This window comes from Oncorhynchus clarkii, chromosome 20, assembly GCF_045791955.1.
Source record: "Oncorhynchus clarkii lewisi isolate Uvic-CL-2024 chromosome 20, UVic_Ocla_1.0, whole genome shotgun sequence".
Classification (NCBI taxonomy): domain Eukaryota; kingdom Metazoa; phylum Chordata; class Actinopteri; order Salmoniformes; family Salmonidae; genus Oncorhynchus; species Oncorhynchus clarkii.
The window spans coordinates 44,331,945-44,349,920 of NC_092166.1; the positions used below are offsets into that span (position 1 = coordinate 44,331,945).

The 17,976-nt window shown below is 43.8% G+C and overlaps 1 protein-coding gene across 1 annotated transcript in view; it reads right to left on the bottom strand.

Moving 5' to 3' along the window:
- Positions 1 to 714: 714 nt before the first annotated feature.
- LOC139377446 (rho GTPase-activating protein 44-like) overlaps positions 715 to 17,976 on the bottom strand; it is a 111,526-nt gene continuing 94,264 nt past the window's right edge. Inside the window, exons 10-22 of the mRNA XM_071120477.1 lie at positions 17,142 to 17,269; positions 16,936 to 17,047; positions 11,840 to 11,921; positions 11,596 to 11,676; positions 10,861 to 10,974; positions 10,509 to 10,600; positions 10,076 to 10,256; positions 8,675 to 8,692; positions 7,954 to 8,142; positions 5,444 to 5,974; positions 4,275 to 4,393; positions 3,727 to 4,098; positions 715 to 2,644 (exon numbers count right to left, since the gene is read on the bottom strand). Coding sequence (XP_070976578.1) covers positions 2,490 to 2,644; positions 3,727 to 4,098; positions 4,275 to 4,393; positions 5,444 to 5,974; positions 7,954 to 8,142; positions 8,675 to 8,692; positions 10,076 to 10,256; positions 10,509 to 10,600; positions 10,861 to 10,974; positions 11,596 to 11,676; positions 11,840 to 11,921; positions 16,936 to 17,047; positions 17,142 to 17,269 — 2,174 coding nt within the window. The 3' untranslated portion in view covers positions 715 to 2,489. The remainder of the gene's footprint in view (positions 2,645 to 3,726; positions 4,099 to 4,274; positions 4,394 to 5,443; positions 5,975 to 7,953; positions 8,143 to 8,674; positions 8,693 to 10,075; positions 10,257 to 10,508; positions 10,601 to 10,860; positions 10,975 to 11,595; positions 11,677 to 11,839; positions 11,922 to 16,935; positions 17,048 to 17,141; positions 17,270 to 17,976) is intronic.

Consider the following 17,976-nt stretch of genomic DNA (forward strand, 5'->3'; position numbering starts at 1 on the left):
ATACAGTGCAATTTGTGGGCAGAACTGAAAAAGTGTGTGCGAGCAAGGAGGCCTACAAACCTGACTCAGTTACACCAGCTCTGTCAGGAGGAATGGGCCAAAATTCACCCAAACTATTGTGGGAAGCTTGTGGAAGGCTACCTGAAACGTTTGACCCAAGTTAAACCATTTAAATTGACCAATTGAGTGTATGTAAACTTCTGACCCACTGGGAATGTGATGAAAGAAATAAAAGCTGAAATATTTCACATTCTTAAAATAAAGTGGTGATCCTAACCGACCTAAGACAGGGAATTTTCACAAGGATTAAATGTCAGGAATTGTAAAAAACTGAGTTTAAATGTATTTGGCTAAGGTGTATGTAAACTTCCGACTTCAACTGTATACATGTGTGTATATAAAAAGGCGAGAGGATGAAATATATACAGTACCAGCCTACTCCTACTACCTACTTTGGAATCATGTAGTAACCAATAAAGTGTTAAACAAATCAAAATACATTTTAGATTTTACATTCTTTCCAAGAGTGTGCAAAGCTGTCATCAAGGCAAAGGGAGGATACTTTGATTTGTTTAACACTTTTTTGGTTACTACATGATTCCATATGTGCTATTTCATAGTTTTGAGGTCTTCACTATTATTCTACAATGTAGAAAATAGTCAAAATAAAGAAAAGCCCTTGAATGAGTGATTTCTCCAAACGTTTACATGGTACTGTATATATTTCATCCTCTCGCCTTTTTATATACACACCTACACAGAGGCTTCAGTATTTACAATAGTGTTGTGATGGATAAAATATATAGCACTTGAACGTAAGTGCATGAAAGAGCAGCGTTTGTTGTGGCTTCCAAACACTAATCAGTGTTATGGATGGAACATTTCTAAGGAGACCATAGGTTTGTGTTGGTCATGGGCGGGCCCCTGACCTTTGAACCTCATCACTGGATCATCAGTTTGGAACATTGCTATTATGTGTTGTGGATGTCAATCATACTCCTCTGCACCGTAATCATCGGTATAAATACTTTCAGCACAAAGTATCACATTCCTCATCATCAAATCCTTTATATGGTGGATTCCTCTTACTAAAGATGGGGGTATAGGGGACTGAAACAGCAACCGGCATATATTTTCAATGAGAGACTATTCTTATTCCCTGTGTGATAGAATATAAACACACGTTCTAGCGTGTATCTAGCGTGTATCTAGCACGTTCTAGAAATGTATCTATATTCCGGATAACACCCACACATACAGGACCGCACTCATATACACACTTGCTCTAACAAAAAAGTTTTCAATATTGGCTTTCAAACAGCTGAGCAGGCTCCCCAGTGACAGGCTCTTGCCAGATAAGGCTCTCGGGGCGCTCGTTAAAGAAGCTGAGGCTGAGTGCAGAGAGGAGGTATAGTCCCACCCTGCACATTCCAATCATACTCACTTTTCAGCATTCCATTCCTTTTATATAGAATTATTCTGTTTGTTATGTTTCTATGTCCCATTCCCTCTACAGCCTCTCCTATGATAATGTACAATTAAGTACATGCTATACTATAGAATATCTGTATACCATATTTATAATTCTATATCTGTATACCTATGGTTGTATTCTTATATTATATGACACATAATATCTCTTGTATCACTGTTAATATAATATACTCTGAAATGTACAGTATAAACAGTCATTTTAAATAGTAAATACTATATTACCCAGATTTAACTTCCCGTCTAACAGCCAAATGCAATCTTAATCTCCCTTTGAAGAGTGTGATTGGGGATTCAAACTCAAACTGGTCTTGCAGTACCATATATATTTTCTATGGCAGAACTCGCCATTTAATGATGCAGCACATTTCCAAACACATCACACAATTCACAAACACACATTCAGCCAGGAAGGAACAAGGGGTTGCCAGTGATCTCAAAGTACGAGGAATGGTTTAGGATGGCATCAAAAGGAATGCTATAGACTTGGTGACAGGGAGAGGAAATCAGAAATCTACTGTCCCTTTCCTTTACTACTACACTCACAAGAGTAGAATCCATTCCACCGAGCAAATCGTTTTCATGTCTTGTATGTGAAGTTAGAGGCAATATTGCAAATGACTCAAATAAGCCAAAAGGAAAGAAAAATAAACACTATTGTTGAAAAAGAAAATTCTTAAAATTGAATGCACCACAGACAGAATCAAAGGAATCCAGTCAACATAAAAACAAAGCATTGTGTCCGATTCTGTGTATCAAAAGTTCCTCCCCCCACAGTCTCAGAGAGAAACTCTCTGGATGTGGATATACTGTATGTATTTTCTGTATTCATATATATTTCAGGTTATAAGATGAACTTTGTTTTACAGGGCTGAACCCGGTGTTTGGTCTCTATGGGTGGAGGTGAGGTCTGGAGTGAGTCCCATTGGGTCAAAGGTCAGAGAACGGGTCCTGGGAACAGGCTGGAATAATAGGGCTGGGGGTGGAAACTCGTGATGTCATAGTATCGTGCTCTCAGACTCTTCCTCTGACTCTGTCTTGGGGGTAGGCTGGACCACCGCCACTGAGTTCCTGTAGGGGACCATCTTAGGCTCATCGAAGATGCCATCCAGTTCCACGTTGATGATGGGGATATCCAGGTTGCAGAAAGAGTCTGAGTGGTCAAAGATCAACATGAGAAGAGAAAAGAAAATAAGAGATAGAGAAAATAAGGGTTGCTTAGAATAAGTCTGTTCCCAGACATGATTAAGTCAATGCTGAATGATGCATTACACACAGCAGGGAGGTGCTCGGGGTAGGTTTGTAATACTGCAAATTTCATGTGAAGAAAGAACACTTGTTCGAGGTGTGGATAACAACAATTCCCCAACAGTGTCCAGTGCAGTCACCACAAACATTAATACTTTGTCTTTGATCTCACAGTCATGTGAGAATGATGACATCCATTGTGTAACACTTGAAATGGACAACAACCAGTGACTGGACAACAGGAAGTGTGTGGGGAGGGGGGGGGGGTGACTTTGCAGAGTGTAAGCAAGGGGACAGCGGTGGGAAGTGGCATGGTTTCGGGGGAAGAACAGTAAAGAAAGCTTCTTGGGATAGTAAAATGACGTCAATCTTCTGTGTGAAGTGGAGTCAGTGGACGGTCTTTCCGACATATCCACAAGCCATGCATCGCGCCAGTCTCAGCCACCATGCAAAGGGCAACGAAATTGGTTAGTGGTGGACTGGACAATTCAGAGATATATAGATATATACAGATATATACATATGAGACGTCATGTATACAGGTATATACAGAGAGCTGGAGCCATGCAGCTCCACAGTGAGCCAGGATGGCGGACGGTTTGTTGGTTGGAGGGGCGGGAGGGTGAGTACAGTACTGTAATTCCTGCTTACCCTAAAAGGCCCTTTCACATTTAGCCCATATTGAACCATTCGCCTCATACCGCTGTAGGCAGACGATAATAGTAGACAAAATAATGAAAAATATGGAAGAACAAGAGATATTGATTAGAATCTTTGAACCTGTTCCCTGCAGTTTTACACAAAAAGTATCAGTCATTTAAAAAATGACAGAAAAGAGTTCACATTAAAACCACAGAGATCCTATTAAATTAATTCTATGATTAAAATGTTGTCAGGCACACTGGAGAATGAGACGCTCCACCTTTACCAGAGATGAGAGTGTATAAGCGGGCTCCTAGTGTGTAGAAACTGCATTGAAGCATTTACCTGTGGACATGCTCTCCCCAGGAGACAATCCATCCAGCAGGACACCACTGTGCTCCAGGGGTTGGGGGCTGGAGCCAGGGGTGCTGGGGGGCTGCGGAGGGGGCAGGCTGGGCCTCTGCCTGGGAGGCTTGGGAGTGGGCCTGGCCTTGGTGAGGGTGCCGGCTAGCGAGGGAGGGGAGGAGAGGGTGGCGGTCTGGGCCTGTCCAGGAGAGCCGATGGTGGCGTAGCCCTGAGGGTAGCCAAAGCCATACGGGGAAGGGGTACTAGGAGGGGTGGGGGACAGGCTGACTGGAGAGGGCTGACCTGTGGACTGGTCAGACATTCCCCCAGACTGAGAGTAGTGCTTAGGTGGGATGGGGGCCAGCTTTTTAGCTGTGGAGAGACCAGACAGAATGCCAAGTGTGAGAGAAAAGCAACACAGATTGTAATTGAGAGGTAAAACAAAACACTCTGGCTGCTTTGTACATAGCACAGTCTCTCTCAACATGCATACGCACGCCCGCCCGCACGCACACACAGACACACACACAACCTTCTTCCATCAGTACCTCTTCTCAGGGTGTGAGGGCTATGTTCAGAAGAGGGCTGTGATGGCCCACCAGAGGGTGCTGTTCCCTGGAAGCCTTTCTGTCCAATCACTGGAGAGAGCTCCTTGTTCATCAGAGTACTGGGGAGGCGAAAAGGATATATGAACAACAATATGTCATTTTTTCATAGCATCTTCTTCAGGTAGTGTGTGTGTGTGTGTGTGTGAGGCTGTGTGTGTGTGTGTGTGTGTGTGTGAGACTGTGTGTGTGTGTGTGTGTGAGACTGTGTGTGTCCGTGTTCACTGCCTGTCAGTAAGCAGTGAACGCCATGTAGCTAACAATTGCCAATCAGGATGAATATATTGACCTTATTCCTGCACATGTCATGACATCCATAGGAATGAAAATCCCTGTAGTTCAACGTCAAATAATCTGAGTGACCACTTTCACAACTGCAAGTATACGCACTACCAGCTATATTGCAGTGGAGCATAAACCCCCAAAAATCCAAGCCCAAGCCTGTAGGCTTAATAGATTTTTGTTGCCTTTTATGGCACTATGCAGCCAGAATGCCAATGGGTACAGAGCTTGAAGGAAAAAACCTAACCAGTTTATAATAGGATGGGAGTGACAGCTCTCCCAGCCCCAAATTCCCCCTCCTATTGACAGCAGATGAGGATGGGTGATCGGGACTGGAGGGATTTGGAGTTGGGCTGGAGCTATCCAATGAGGCATTCCTTATGGCTGTTGATGTAAAGCCAATGATTGGTTAGGAATCATGCCCAGCCCATCCATATTTTTCACTTAGTCACTCTAAATCCAATTCCTATTCAAAAACCAAACTAGCCAACTACCTTCCAAGGCCAACTGGGCCCACTAAAATGACTCATTAACACCCACTATATTCTGCTATCGCTGAGCGCTTTGAATATTGTTTGTTGCTTGGCAACATCCTCCTATAAAATAAGGTACTAAAACGCTCCAATAGAACAGAATGAGAAAATTAACAAAATGTATAAAACAGGATGTTGGCATATTGGAGGCAGCTCCCTCTCTCTCACTCTCCCGTTTATCTCCCAATATCCCTCTCTCATCTTGTCATTATGAGCCACTCAGGCTTGTGTGTGTTACGAAGACTGAGTTTGTATCCAGGTTCTAGGAGTGGCCGGACGATGTGGCATAGTATTTACCCAGTCAGCTTGGCTCCTCTCTCTCGGCTACAGGCACAGGCGGCCCACGGTAGAGGTGTGGACAGGGGAAAGTTAGGGGTCTGGGGAACGAGGGACGGGTCGTGTCGGGTTAGCACGAGGGGGGTTTTGATGTAGAGGGGGGAGACGTTAGTTTCTGACGGTGGGGACGCATGCAGAGCTTCGGCCAGGGAATTCTGTTTGGGCAGGTGCAGGGAGCTGGGCTTGGGGTTAGAGTTAATATCAAGCTGCTGTGGGGAGGGAGAGGGAGAGGGGCACGAGGAGGGGGGCAGTGGGTGAGGGCTGTAGTTAGACCAGCGTTGGGGAGGTGGCGGAGACGGCCCGGGGGGCACGGACTCGGGACCGGGGGCGACAGGGCGCGCGCACTGCGGTGCTCGGGGGTAGAAATGGTGAGGAGGTGGGTAGCAATAGGAAGAAGAGGAAGAAGAGGGGTAAGGGGGAGGGGGCCTCTCCTCCTCCGGAGAGGGGTAGGCATAACAGGAGTCCGACCAAGTGGATGACGCATCATCGGAGCTGCAATGATAAAAATGTAAATGATTTCACAGGGAATTGAATTGTTCTGAGTCAGGAAGAGGCCAATATTGGCACGTTCTTGTTGTGGAACGAAAAGCATTGTATAAAGAATTATACTGTATGTGAGGAAGTCCAGTCGGCCATTCTGGCATGTTCGTGAACACTCAATAACCAGTGCAGTTAAGTGTGAAGGAGAACAAGTGCGGGTTTTTGTATCAGGGAAGGAATTAGTCAACCAACGTTGAACAGAGACGTATTAAGAGGGTGAGGAGAGAGGTCTAAGGAAATAGAAAAATTGAAAAGAAAAAAGAGCAAAGGAAAAACATTAATACAGGCCATGCCATACAGTATATTCATTCAGCACAAATCCTAAAACTGCTTGACAAATGCAAGATTTTTTTTCCCCCCCATCTTACATGAGCATACCCCATTCATAGACGCTAACTGCCTTAGCGCCTATTGACGATCGTATCTTCTGAACAGGAATTATTACTATTATATATATATTTTTTATTATTATATATACTTTTACCCCTTTTTCTCCCCAATTTCGTGTAATCCAATTGTCCCATCGCTGCAACTCCCCTACGGACTCCGGAGAGGTGAAGATCGAGAGCAATGCATCCTTCGAAACACCACCCTGCCAAGCCGCACTGCTTCTTGAAACACTGCTCGCTTAACCCAGAAGCAAACCGCACCAATGTGTCGGAGGAAGCACCATCCAGCTGGCGAACGAAATCAGCTTGCAGGCGCCCGGCCCGCCACAAGGAGTCGCTAGAGCACAATGGGATAAGGAAATCTCGGCCGGCCAAACCCTCCCCTAACCCGGACGACGCTGGGACTATTGTGCACCGCCTCATGGGTCTCCCGGTCTCGGCCGGGTGTGACACAGCCTGGGATTGAACTAGGGTCTGTAGTGACGCCTCAAGCACCAGTGCCTTAGACCTCTGCGCCACTCGGGAGGCCGTGACCAGGGAATCTTTGTTACGAGCCCCCAATGGTTGCTCTAAACGTTGACACGCATCACTCGTGGTACGGTTCAGGAAACATATCAGAAATAAATGTTTTTCAAAAAACAGAAAGGTTAAATTACACCTTTATAGGGTTAGAGTTCCCACACGGCCATATTTCCATGTGACATCGCTTGTTTACGGAAAACAGACGAAAGACAGAGGGGTGTGCTAATAAGCTATCTGCATCTCCGAACACTTGTGTGTAAACGGAAGACTGAAGCCACAAACGTGTTGTCACTGAAAAATACTGTCGGGCTGCAACTGTGTTAAAACCAGTTAAAACAGTATGTATTTTGCATTTGTGAAATTATTTTGATGTGACATGAAAGTAGAGGGATTTATGTTTCTAAGACCGTTCCGCAATTGAGAATCGATTCAAGTTTAGATGGAGTATTTGGCTGTTTTGGCTTCCAGAGACAAATCGTCTTTAAGCAGAACGTGTAATTGCCCTTGGACTATAAGGAGTACCGTTAGGCTCCTTTAGTCCATGATCAGTGTTAATGAAACCTGTTCTGATAGATAGAAAGGAAAAACATGTACATGGCAAGCTACCTCTGTGATGAGGTGAGCCTTTTCTTGCTCACATTGTTACAATTTTATGAGTAATGGATAAAAAAAGTGCTATCTGAAAAACTAAAAAACAAATACTTTATGTCCTTCTACCGAAAAACAACCCTCTGGTACAACCTGTATATGAAACTAAACAAGCACAAAAGTTTCTTCAAAGTGCTCTAGAAACTCTGAAGATCAAACACAAGGACAATCAACCACAATGAAAACAACATCACACAAGGTCAAACCAAGTTTGAGATGAAACTGGGCGTTGGTTCACAGAAAGGTGAAGACGATGCATGGGAAAGAGAATTAGAAGACGTAAACAGAAAAAGTAGACAACACCGTGTCGATGTCAGTTTCAGGACGCGAGGATTGGGGTAAATTGGAGAGGGGGGGGCACAACAGCCTTACCTGGCACGGTCGCTGCCAGCGGGAGGAGGTGTTGGTGAGGGGGACGCAGAGAGCTCCCCCTGCTCAGGTATGAGAGCGTCTGAGGGAGGGAGGGGGGGTTGCATACTCGGGGGCGTGGAGGAGGTTTTACGCACTGACGACGAGCCCCTGCGCGACACCCAAGAAGTGTCCATCACCCTGACCCCCATGCTGCAGTGGGACAGAGACACAGTCAATCAAATGCAGTGGTCAGAGTTCAGCCAAGCCCAGGGAGCCTCATCCTGTAGTACTCACAATCGTCAGGACACTCCTTACCGAACAATATGCATAGAAACACTAGGGAAAGGAGACATTTGTAATAATGTGTCACAGTGTGGGTGTATGTATGGTTGGTCGCTGTGTGACAAACAACTGTTGGCACCTGTTATTGCCATTAGTACTTGTCAAAGCAGTACATCTAATGCCAGCAATTGCAAAGATGCATTTTAAGTAAATAAACCGCACAGTGTGATAACATTGTACACACAGGAACTTGACAACAGATAGTTGGCAGCACTGTCTGTCAACAGCACTCTGTAGGGAACGCTGAACTATAGGATTACAAGTGTGTCATTTGGACGATAGAATAATCATGACTGGAATCCTGGAATACTGACAGACACATGACGACAGAGAGAGGCTTTCTTTCCACAGGCAGTTCAGACAAGAGTAAACAGAGAGAAGAACAGAGTAAGTACAGTACCTTTGAATTTTCCTAACGCTGCTTGGTAGGACAAAAACATCACAATAAAAGGTAAGGATCATGAGAACCTCTGTTAATTGATTCAAAGCATCACGACATGTAGTGCATATCAAAGCAACTGGGGGAGCAGTCGGGTCAGGGTTCGGATCCCAAGATGGAGGATCACCAGGTCGAGCCTTCAGGCTTGGATTGCAGGAGGTTATGCGGGATGGAAGTCATGCTGAGAGTAATGAGGTGAGGGATTTGAGGGGTGAAGATATTCCTTCCCAAATGAGCTCCAACATGTCCTACCAGTGAGCCAGTTAACCAATTAGGGCAACGTTTCCCCACCGACGTAATAAATACCCCAAAATAACACCAACATACAGGAAGTTACTTGCAGCAGTGGTCAATGTGCTTGTTTACTTTAAAAAACAATGTACAACCATTGATGGTTAAAGGCTAGGTAATATTCAGATATTTTTGGAATCAATGACAATCTCCCACACCAAGCAAAGAAACAGTCAAGGGCATGGCATGACATCTCCCACAGTGCTTTAGAAAAAGGCCCAGAATGAATAAAACCATAACAGAGGTATGGATTTGAATTTGGACATCAAATCTGGGAATGCTACTTCCTCATTGGTCTCAGTTTGTATTAGGGGGCCGAATGCTCCTTGTCCTGATCTTCGTGCTCTATCTGGAGGGGCGTGTGTTTCTAATGAGAGCAGCGCTCTATTGATTGGTCCCAACACAGTCCTCGCCAAGTTTAATTAGCTGGGTTTACGTGGCCCATGAGCTGAGGGGCTCAGACGTCTGCTGAACAGGGAGGTCATTTGAAAAGAGAGAGAGAAAACATGATTGACTTGAAACAAATCCTCCGTACAGCACAAGACTGCTTACTGCACCACCATAGACCAACATATTTCTCTGAACTCCCTGTTCTGTCTATCTGTCGCTCTCACCCAAGATGAAGAATAATTGAGTGACATTCTCTCCACCCCTCTCACACCCAAACTGAACTCTTTACTAAGCTCTCCTTTTCACTGGGTGTACAGAGTTATATTATTATAGAAACAAAAACTATTGACATGGAAAGGTGGCATGATGCTATATCTAAAGGCATATAGCTTTCACAAAACACTCAAACCTCTCACTAGTCGATCAAGCCATCAGCCTTCATCGGCTCATCCATACCTCAAAAGGCCCATTGTTGTAACTATCCTTAATTCTGAACTCTACAGCAATAACCAATACCACTAGTAAATCCTTGTTGTCCAATGGTTCATGTTCCAGTTAAGAATGTTCAGCAAGAACATTAAGGGAAGACAGGCGGTTAGGTAGTTGACTTCAGAAAGAGGGATTTAAGAGAGATGGAAAAGGTAAAGCAAGACAGGTACAACACGAGTCGGATCTTCTTACCCATCCTTCTTATAGAACTCTAGCATCATATTGTCAGTGGCCACACTGAGCGGACGTCGGCTCTGGTCATTGTGCTTGCGATCGGAATGGTCCATATCCGGAGAGGGCATGGAGCTGTAGTTGGCGTTGTGGTTGGTGTGGACCGGGCTGCCATAGTTTCCTGTGACATTAAACTCAATCTCTGAGAGAGAGGAAAGCGATAGGTGAGGCGATTACTTTTGTGACAATAAACATGTATCCCGTTATAAGAACTGATTCTTACAATTGTGAATAGGTCCCCTAAGATGACTGACTGTCATACTGTATATGTACGAGCAGGTGCCGGTTTTCATTTACCCACATACAGAGGGTGATACAGGGACATTACATTCTAATGGATGAGATAGGCGGTCGTGGCTTACAGAGGCTGAACAGACACTGTGTCCTCTCTCACCTCCAGGGAAGAACCAGTCAGCGTGCTGGATGATGGGCTCAATGATGCCTACAATCTGCAGGGACACAGTGGTCATCATCTCTGTAATGTTCCTGGATGGAGGGAGAGGAAGAGATATGGAGGAGTTAGTTTAATTTGATGAAGAGCGATTGCCAGACAGTGAATTCAATGCAATTGTTCAGCACTGGCAATTATTAACTTGAACCTTGGAGATATGAGTATTATTTCATTTGGACCGTTTTATCTCTTTAAGTCACTATCAATGGCCAGGAAATGCTTTTTAAAAAAGGTACTTGATGTATAGTCTCTATGGTATGACTACATAGTGTGTTAAAGATAGGTGAAGTCCTACCCTTCCTGCGTTGTCCACAGCAGGTTGGGACCCAAGACTATTGCAATATTCCCAGGAGTCATTTTATTGTCATCCTGGTAGTCATCTAACTTGGCGAGGAATTTTATTAAATACCTGAAAAAGAAACAATGAAACTAACAATACGTTTGTTTTTTTCGATCATGATCATTCATGTACTGTATACTGCATTGGCTGACAAATCTCTGAATCCTACAGATTGTTGTTTTCTGGCTCATCTAAGATGAACCGATTGTTCAGACAGAACCCCAGGCAGCTCATTTCAATTGGGCTATGACAAGGACAGGTTTGACAGGTGTTCGAAAAAGACGACAACCTAAAAATAAGCCCATTAAGTGAGATTCAACGATGACACTGACAAGCACCGGAGTCTGTCAGCCTTTGGATTTCTGTTTCACCCGTACGTACACCCTCTACTCCCTCTCCTTTTGATCATACGTCAAGCTCCTGCAACCAATATTCCATGATGCTATCCTTGATCAAGCAGCCAACACAGAAAAACACAGAAAGCACACCCAGTTCTGGCTGCTTGAAGGCTATGATGAACTCTTCACCAGTTCAGTGCAACTGCTGATGTGAAATGAGTAACGAAGGATAGAAACAGTGAAAGGTGATTGAAACGGAAATCATTTAATGGTCAGGCAAGTGCCAAGAAAGACCAGAGAGTGAAATGGGTGCGGGACAGAGAAAAAGCGAAACACAGATAGGGCGACTCACTTGAAGTTGTTGCCATTGGCCAGGGGTAGCTTCTCGCAGGCTGTGAGGAGGGCTTGGAGTCTCTTGTCCTGGTCTTGAATGCTGCCAGACAAACCATAAAATAACAGCTTAGCGGGAAAGAGAAACCCCACATCCAATGATCTCATACTTTTCAAGTAAATAAAGAATCAGCAGCATAGAGTAGGAATCAAACACAATGAATAAACATCAACTAATGGCGGCACCATTACAAACTGATACGGACTTAGAAGCTTGGATCCATTCATCGTAAAGTTCAAAGGTCATCAGTGGCTCAGGGAGTTCCCGTAGGTAGGATTTCAAAGCACCTGTTGGGATGAGACAATAGGAGGGTGAGTGAAAGTTAGATGGATAAACAGAGAGGTTGAGGGTGGTGTGTGTTTTGAAAATGAGAGGGAGAGCTTGGAGTAATAGAGGGGGGGGGGGGGGGGGGGGGGGGGGGGGTGTAGGTCTCTAATGCAACAATTTCTCCTGGGGATGTATTTTATGTGAAGGATGGACCAGGACTTCAGGATGTCCCTTGCATTCTGACGGTACAGAGGAAACCACAACAGCTGTGCCACCATTCTGTCTGTAGAGTGTATACCGTAATTGCTGGACTATAAGCCGCTACTTTATTCCCACACTTTGAACCTCGCGGTTTATACAATGACGCGGCTAATTTATGGATTTTTCCCGCTTTCGCAAGATTCATGCCGCCGCCAAAAAACAGCACCGTCACATAATGTGACGTAAATCGAGCGCGCTCAAACTTCCCATCATTCTGATTATGGTAGTAATTTTGTCACCCTCATCATGGTAAAGACACAGAGAAATGCATATGATGCAGCTTTCAAGTTGAAGGCGATCGATCTGGCTGTTGGAAAAAGAAATAGAGCTGCTGCATGGGAGCTTGGCCTTAATGAGTCGATTATAAGACTTTGTAAACAGCAGCGTGAGGAACTGACAACAAACCAAAAAGACAACAAACCTTTCAGAGGGAAGAAAAGCAGATGTCCCAAAGTATTTGCAGCACTCGACATCAGCGTAAATCGTGCATTTAAGGTGGCGCTCCGTGTTCAGTGGGAGGCTTGAATGACAAGTGGGGAGAAATCCTTCACTAAAACGGGCCGCATGCGAAGAGCAACTTATGGGCAAGTCTGCCAGTGGGTCCTGACAGCGTGGAGCATTGTCAAAAAATCCACTATCATCAACGGGTTTCGAAAGGCTGGACTGCTGCGTGTTGAAGGGGCAGCATGAGCTCAGCGGGGTATTTGCCTCCGGATGAAAGTGACGAGAGCGACAATGAAAACGATCCAACATCGGATGAAGCAATTCTGAGGCTATTCAACTCCGACACCGAAGGAGATGACTTCAGTGGTTTCAGTGCACAGGAGGAGTCTTGGTAGGCTACTGTTTTAAATTTTTTTTACAAGCCGTGTTTCGTTAAAGCCTATTTATTTTTGTTACAAGCCGTGTTTCGTTTAACGTGTTAACGGTACAGGTTCCCCAAGGGGTACCACACCCTCCCGCTCAACTGAAACAGTGGCGCACAGAATGCAAAAATATTCTTAGAAATATTTAACCTCCACACATTAACAAGTCCAATAGCTCAAATGAAAGATACACACCTTGTTCATCTACCCAGAGTGTCAGATTTCTAAAATGTTTTACGGCGAAAACATGTCACATATTTATATCAAACCACCACAAAGACACAGACGATATAGAGCCATTTTGTGGAACAAAAGATGCAATCACAAACGTAGGATTAAAAGAAAAATAATTCACTAACCTTTTGAAAATCTTCATCAGATGACAGTAATAGGACATGTAACACAGTACATTTATGTTTTTTTTCAATAATATGCCATTTATATCTCCATTGACATTGACTTCATGTTGACAAAATACTCAAAAATGTCCGGAGAAATTATAGATAGTGCCGCCAGATAACATAAATAGACATCATAAACTTTGACTAAATATACATGTTCTACATATAGTTAGAAAGATACACTGCTTCTTAATGCAACCGCTGTGCCACATTTATTTTTAACGTTACAGAATTAGTTCACTATGTAATAATCTGAGACGGCGCTCAGACGTAAGCAATATTTCTCTGCTATGTTGGAGTCAACAGAAATACAAAATTACAACATAAATATTCCCTTACCTTTGATGGTCTTCGATCAGAATGTAGTGGAAGGAGTCATACTTATCGAATATAACGTTTGGTTTCAGTACGTGTGCCTTTATAGTAGCATATGCTAAGAGTTCCAGCTGAAATGCATCCAAAATTACTTCTGGTCCCGAACAGTTGCGCATCAAAACTTCAAAATTACATATTATATGTCGACTAAACTGGTCAAACTAAGTGCAGAATCAAGCTTTAGGATGTTCTAAACGTACAAAACAATTCTCAAATCTATCGGACAATCATGCTTCTTCTCAGGCATTCTGGAACAAAGGAAGGTCTGTTCTAAAAGCGCGCTCTAGTCACCAGGTATTTTCTCGCGATACCCACTCTTTCGCCTCCCAAAGGGTCAAAACTCGCGGGATTTGCACAATTAAACACTGTACTGAATGAGGACATCTAGTGGAAGACATAGAAAGTGTCTCCAGATCCATAGCTGGTTGGGAAGGGTGGGGGCGATGACGTCAAAGTTTCCCCAAGTTTCAGGCTCCCAAAAATAGTTTGGGAGATTGCCTGCCCTGTGAGTTCTGCTATACTTACAGACATAATTCAAACGGTTTTAGAAGCTTTAGAGTGTTTTCTATCCAATAATAATTATTATATGCATATATTAGCAATTTTGGACAGATCTCTTCAGTTTACTATGGGCACGCAATTCATCCAAAGGGGGCAGTATTCTGCCTAGCCCTAACTGGTTTTAAAGGCTGTGTAAAGTTCAATGTACCGGTAGGCACCTGCGGCTTATAGACATGTGCGGCGTATTTATGTACAAAATACATCTTTTTTAATAATTCAGTGGGTGCGGTTTATATTCAGGTGCGCTTAATAGTCCACCAATTACGGTAGTTAAAGTCAGAAGACTACATACACCGTAGCCAAATACATTTAAACTCAGTTTTTCACAATTCCTGACATTTAATCATAGTAAAAATGTTGTGTCAGTTCAGTGGTGGCCAGTTCAGTGGTGTCAGTGGTGGTGTCAGTTCAGTGGTGTCAGTGGTGGTGTCAGTTCAGTGGTGGTCAGTTAGATGACCACTTTATTTTAAGAATGTGAAATGTCAGAATAATAGTAGAGAGAATTATTTATTTCAGCTTTTTCAACTTCTTTCATCACATTCCCAGTAGGTCAGAAGTTTACATACACTCAATTAGTATTTGGTAGCATTGCCTTTAAATTGTTTAACTTGGATCAAACATTTCAGGTAGCCTTCCACAAGCTTCCCACAATAAATTGGGTGAATTTTGGCCCATTCCTCCTGACAGAGCTGGTGTAACTGAGTCAGGTTTGTAGGCCTCCTTGCTCGCACATGCATTTTCAGTTCTGTCCACAAATTGGATATAGGCTTGAGGTCAGGGTTTTGTGATGGCCACTCCAATACCTTGACTTTGTTGTCCTTAAGCCATTTTGCCACAACTTTGGATGTATGCTTGGGATCATTGTCCAATTTGGAAGACCCATTTGTGACCAAGCTTTAACTTCCTGACTGATGTCTTGAGATGTTGCTTCAATATAACCACATAATTTTTCATCCTCATGATGCCATCTATTTTGTGAAGTGCACCAGTCCCTCCTACAGCAAAGCACCCCCACAACATGATGCTGCCACCCCCATGCTTCACAGTTAGGATGGTGTTCCTCGGCTTGCAAGCCTCCGCCTTTTTCCTCCAAACATAACGATGGTCATTATGGCCAAACAGTTCGATTTTTGTTTTATCAGACCAGAAGGCATTTCTCCAAAAAGTATGATCGTTGTCCCCATGTGCAGTTGCAAACCGTAGTCTGGCTTTTTTATGGCGGTTTTGGAGCAGTGGCTTCTTCCTTGCTGAGCGGCCTTTCAGGTTATGTTGATATAGGACTCGTTTTACTGTGGATATAGATACTTTTGAACCTGTTTCCTCCAGCATCGTCACAAGGTCTTTTGCTATTGTTCTGGGATTGATTTGCACTTTTCGCACCAAAGTATGTTCATCTCTAGGAGACAGAACAGTCTCCTTCCTGAGCGGTATGACGGCTGCGTGGTCCCATGGTGTTTATACTTGCGTACTATTGTTTGTACAGATTAACGTGGTACCTTCAGGCGTTTGGAAATTGCTCCCAAGGATGAACCAGACTTGTGGAGGTCTACCATTTTTTTCTGAGGTCTTGGCTGATTTCTTTTGATTTTCCCATGATGTCAAGCAAAGAGGCACTGCGTTTGAAGGTAGGCCTTGAAATACATCCACAGGTACACCTCCAATTAGGCTAATTGACATCATTTGAGCTATCAGAAGCTTCTAAAGCCATGACATCATTTTCTGGAATTTTCCAAGCTGTTTAAAGGCACAGTCAACTTAGTGTATGTAAACTTCAGACCCACTGGAATTGTGATAGTGAATTATAAGTGAAATAATCTGTCTGTAAACAATTGTTGGAAAAATTATTTGTGTCATGCACAAAGTAGATGTCCTAACCAACTTGCCAAAACTATAGTTTGTTAACAAGAAATTTGTGGAGTGGTTGAAAAACGGGTTTTAATGACTAAGTGTATGTAAACTTCCGACTTCAACTATGTGTAGGCATGGCAGTGTGTCTATCTGCACTCGATAAACACATTAAATGCAAAGCAGTTTGAATCCCTCCCAGGGAGCATCTTTACTATTGCTGACCCTGTAAAACAATAGATGTCACTGCACCTATCCGGTGTATGTGACAATAAAACATTTAAAAAATGTTATTCACTTTGTTAGAAAGCGCTATGCTGTTGACTTGATTCTGCTGTGTTTAAACTGGGTGACGTGGGACATGAATCCGCCTTGGTACTACTCTCCCCTCAGGAGAGGGTTGTAAATGGGCTTTCCTTTTGGTGCTGGTTCTGTGTATCAACCTGGTTGACATGGAATCATGGAAAAGGATTCAGAGAGGATTCTTTTCAAGGCTAACTCAGGGTCTGTGTATTCACAGGTACTCACACAGCCAGGATCATAAGAAGGCTGTGTATAAGACAAGACCTAAGTTAAAGTTCTTAGGTTGACAGGGAGCCCTTGATAACCCGAACGGACTAGGGGCAGGATTCGGAACGATCTCCGTGACAATGTCAGGGGCCATGATAATACAGTGCAGAGTGAAATGAAGTGAGGTATTTGGGGGTGTTGGGTTGCCAACTCACCTGCGATGGCGTGAGGGTCTGCAGAGTACTCCTGCACGTCCATCACCCCACAGTCTAGAGACGCCTTAAGCTTCTTCAGTTTGGAGGCCGAGGGCGCCACTCTGAACAGGCCCTGGAATGGGACAGGGACACAGGAGATTAGGTTAATCAGTATGTTGTCACTTGGTAATAAGAAGACATACTGATAGTGTGGAATACACACTGACCTCTTCCTGCATGCCACACTCCAGCAGCATGGTGACACAGGCTTCGACGGGGAAGGCAATGTCCCGCCCGCTGAGGGCAAGGTGCTCCTCTAAGGGTTTCCCATAGCACGGCTTCTCCACCCAGGTCTCTGTCAACCCCAACACACACAGCACCAAGGTTACACAGCAGGTTAATCGGATTATTATTAAGGTTGCCTCATACATACATATATACATACAGTGCCTTGCGAAAGTATTCGGCCCCCTTGAACTTTGCGACCTTTTGCCATATTTCAGGCTTCAAACATAAAGATATAAAACTGTATTTTTTTGTGAAGAATCAACAACAAGTGGGACACAATCATTAAGTGGAACGACATTTATTGGATATTTCAAACTTTTTTAACAAATCAAAAACTGAAAAATTGGACGTGCAAAATTATTCAGCCCCTTTACTTTCAGTGCAGCAAACTCTCTCCAGAAGTTCAGTGAGGATCTCTGAATGATCCAATGTTGACCTAAATGACGATGATAAATACAATCCACCTGTGTGTAATCAAGTCTCCGTATAAATGCACCTGCACTGTGATAGTCTCAGAGGTCCGTTAAAAGCGCAGAGAGCATCATGAAGAACAAGGAACACACCAGGCAGGTCCGAGATACTGTTGTGAAGAAGTTTAAAGCCGGATTTGGATACAAAAAGATTTTTTAAGCTTTAAACATCCCAAGGAGCACTGTGCAAGCGATAATATTGAAATGGAAGGAGTATCAGACCACTGCAAATCTACCAAGACCTGGCCGTCCCTCTAAACTTTCAGCTCATACAAGGAGAAGACTGATCAGAGATGCAGCCAAG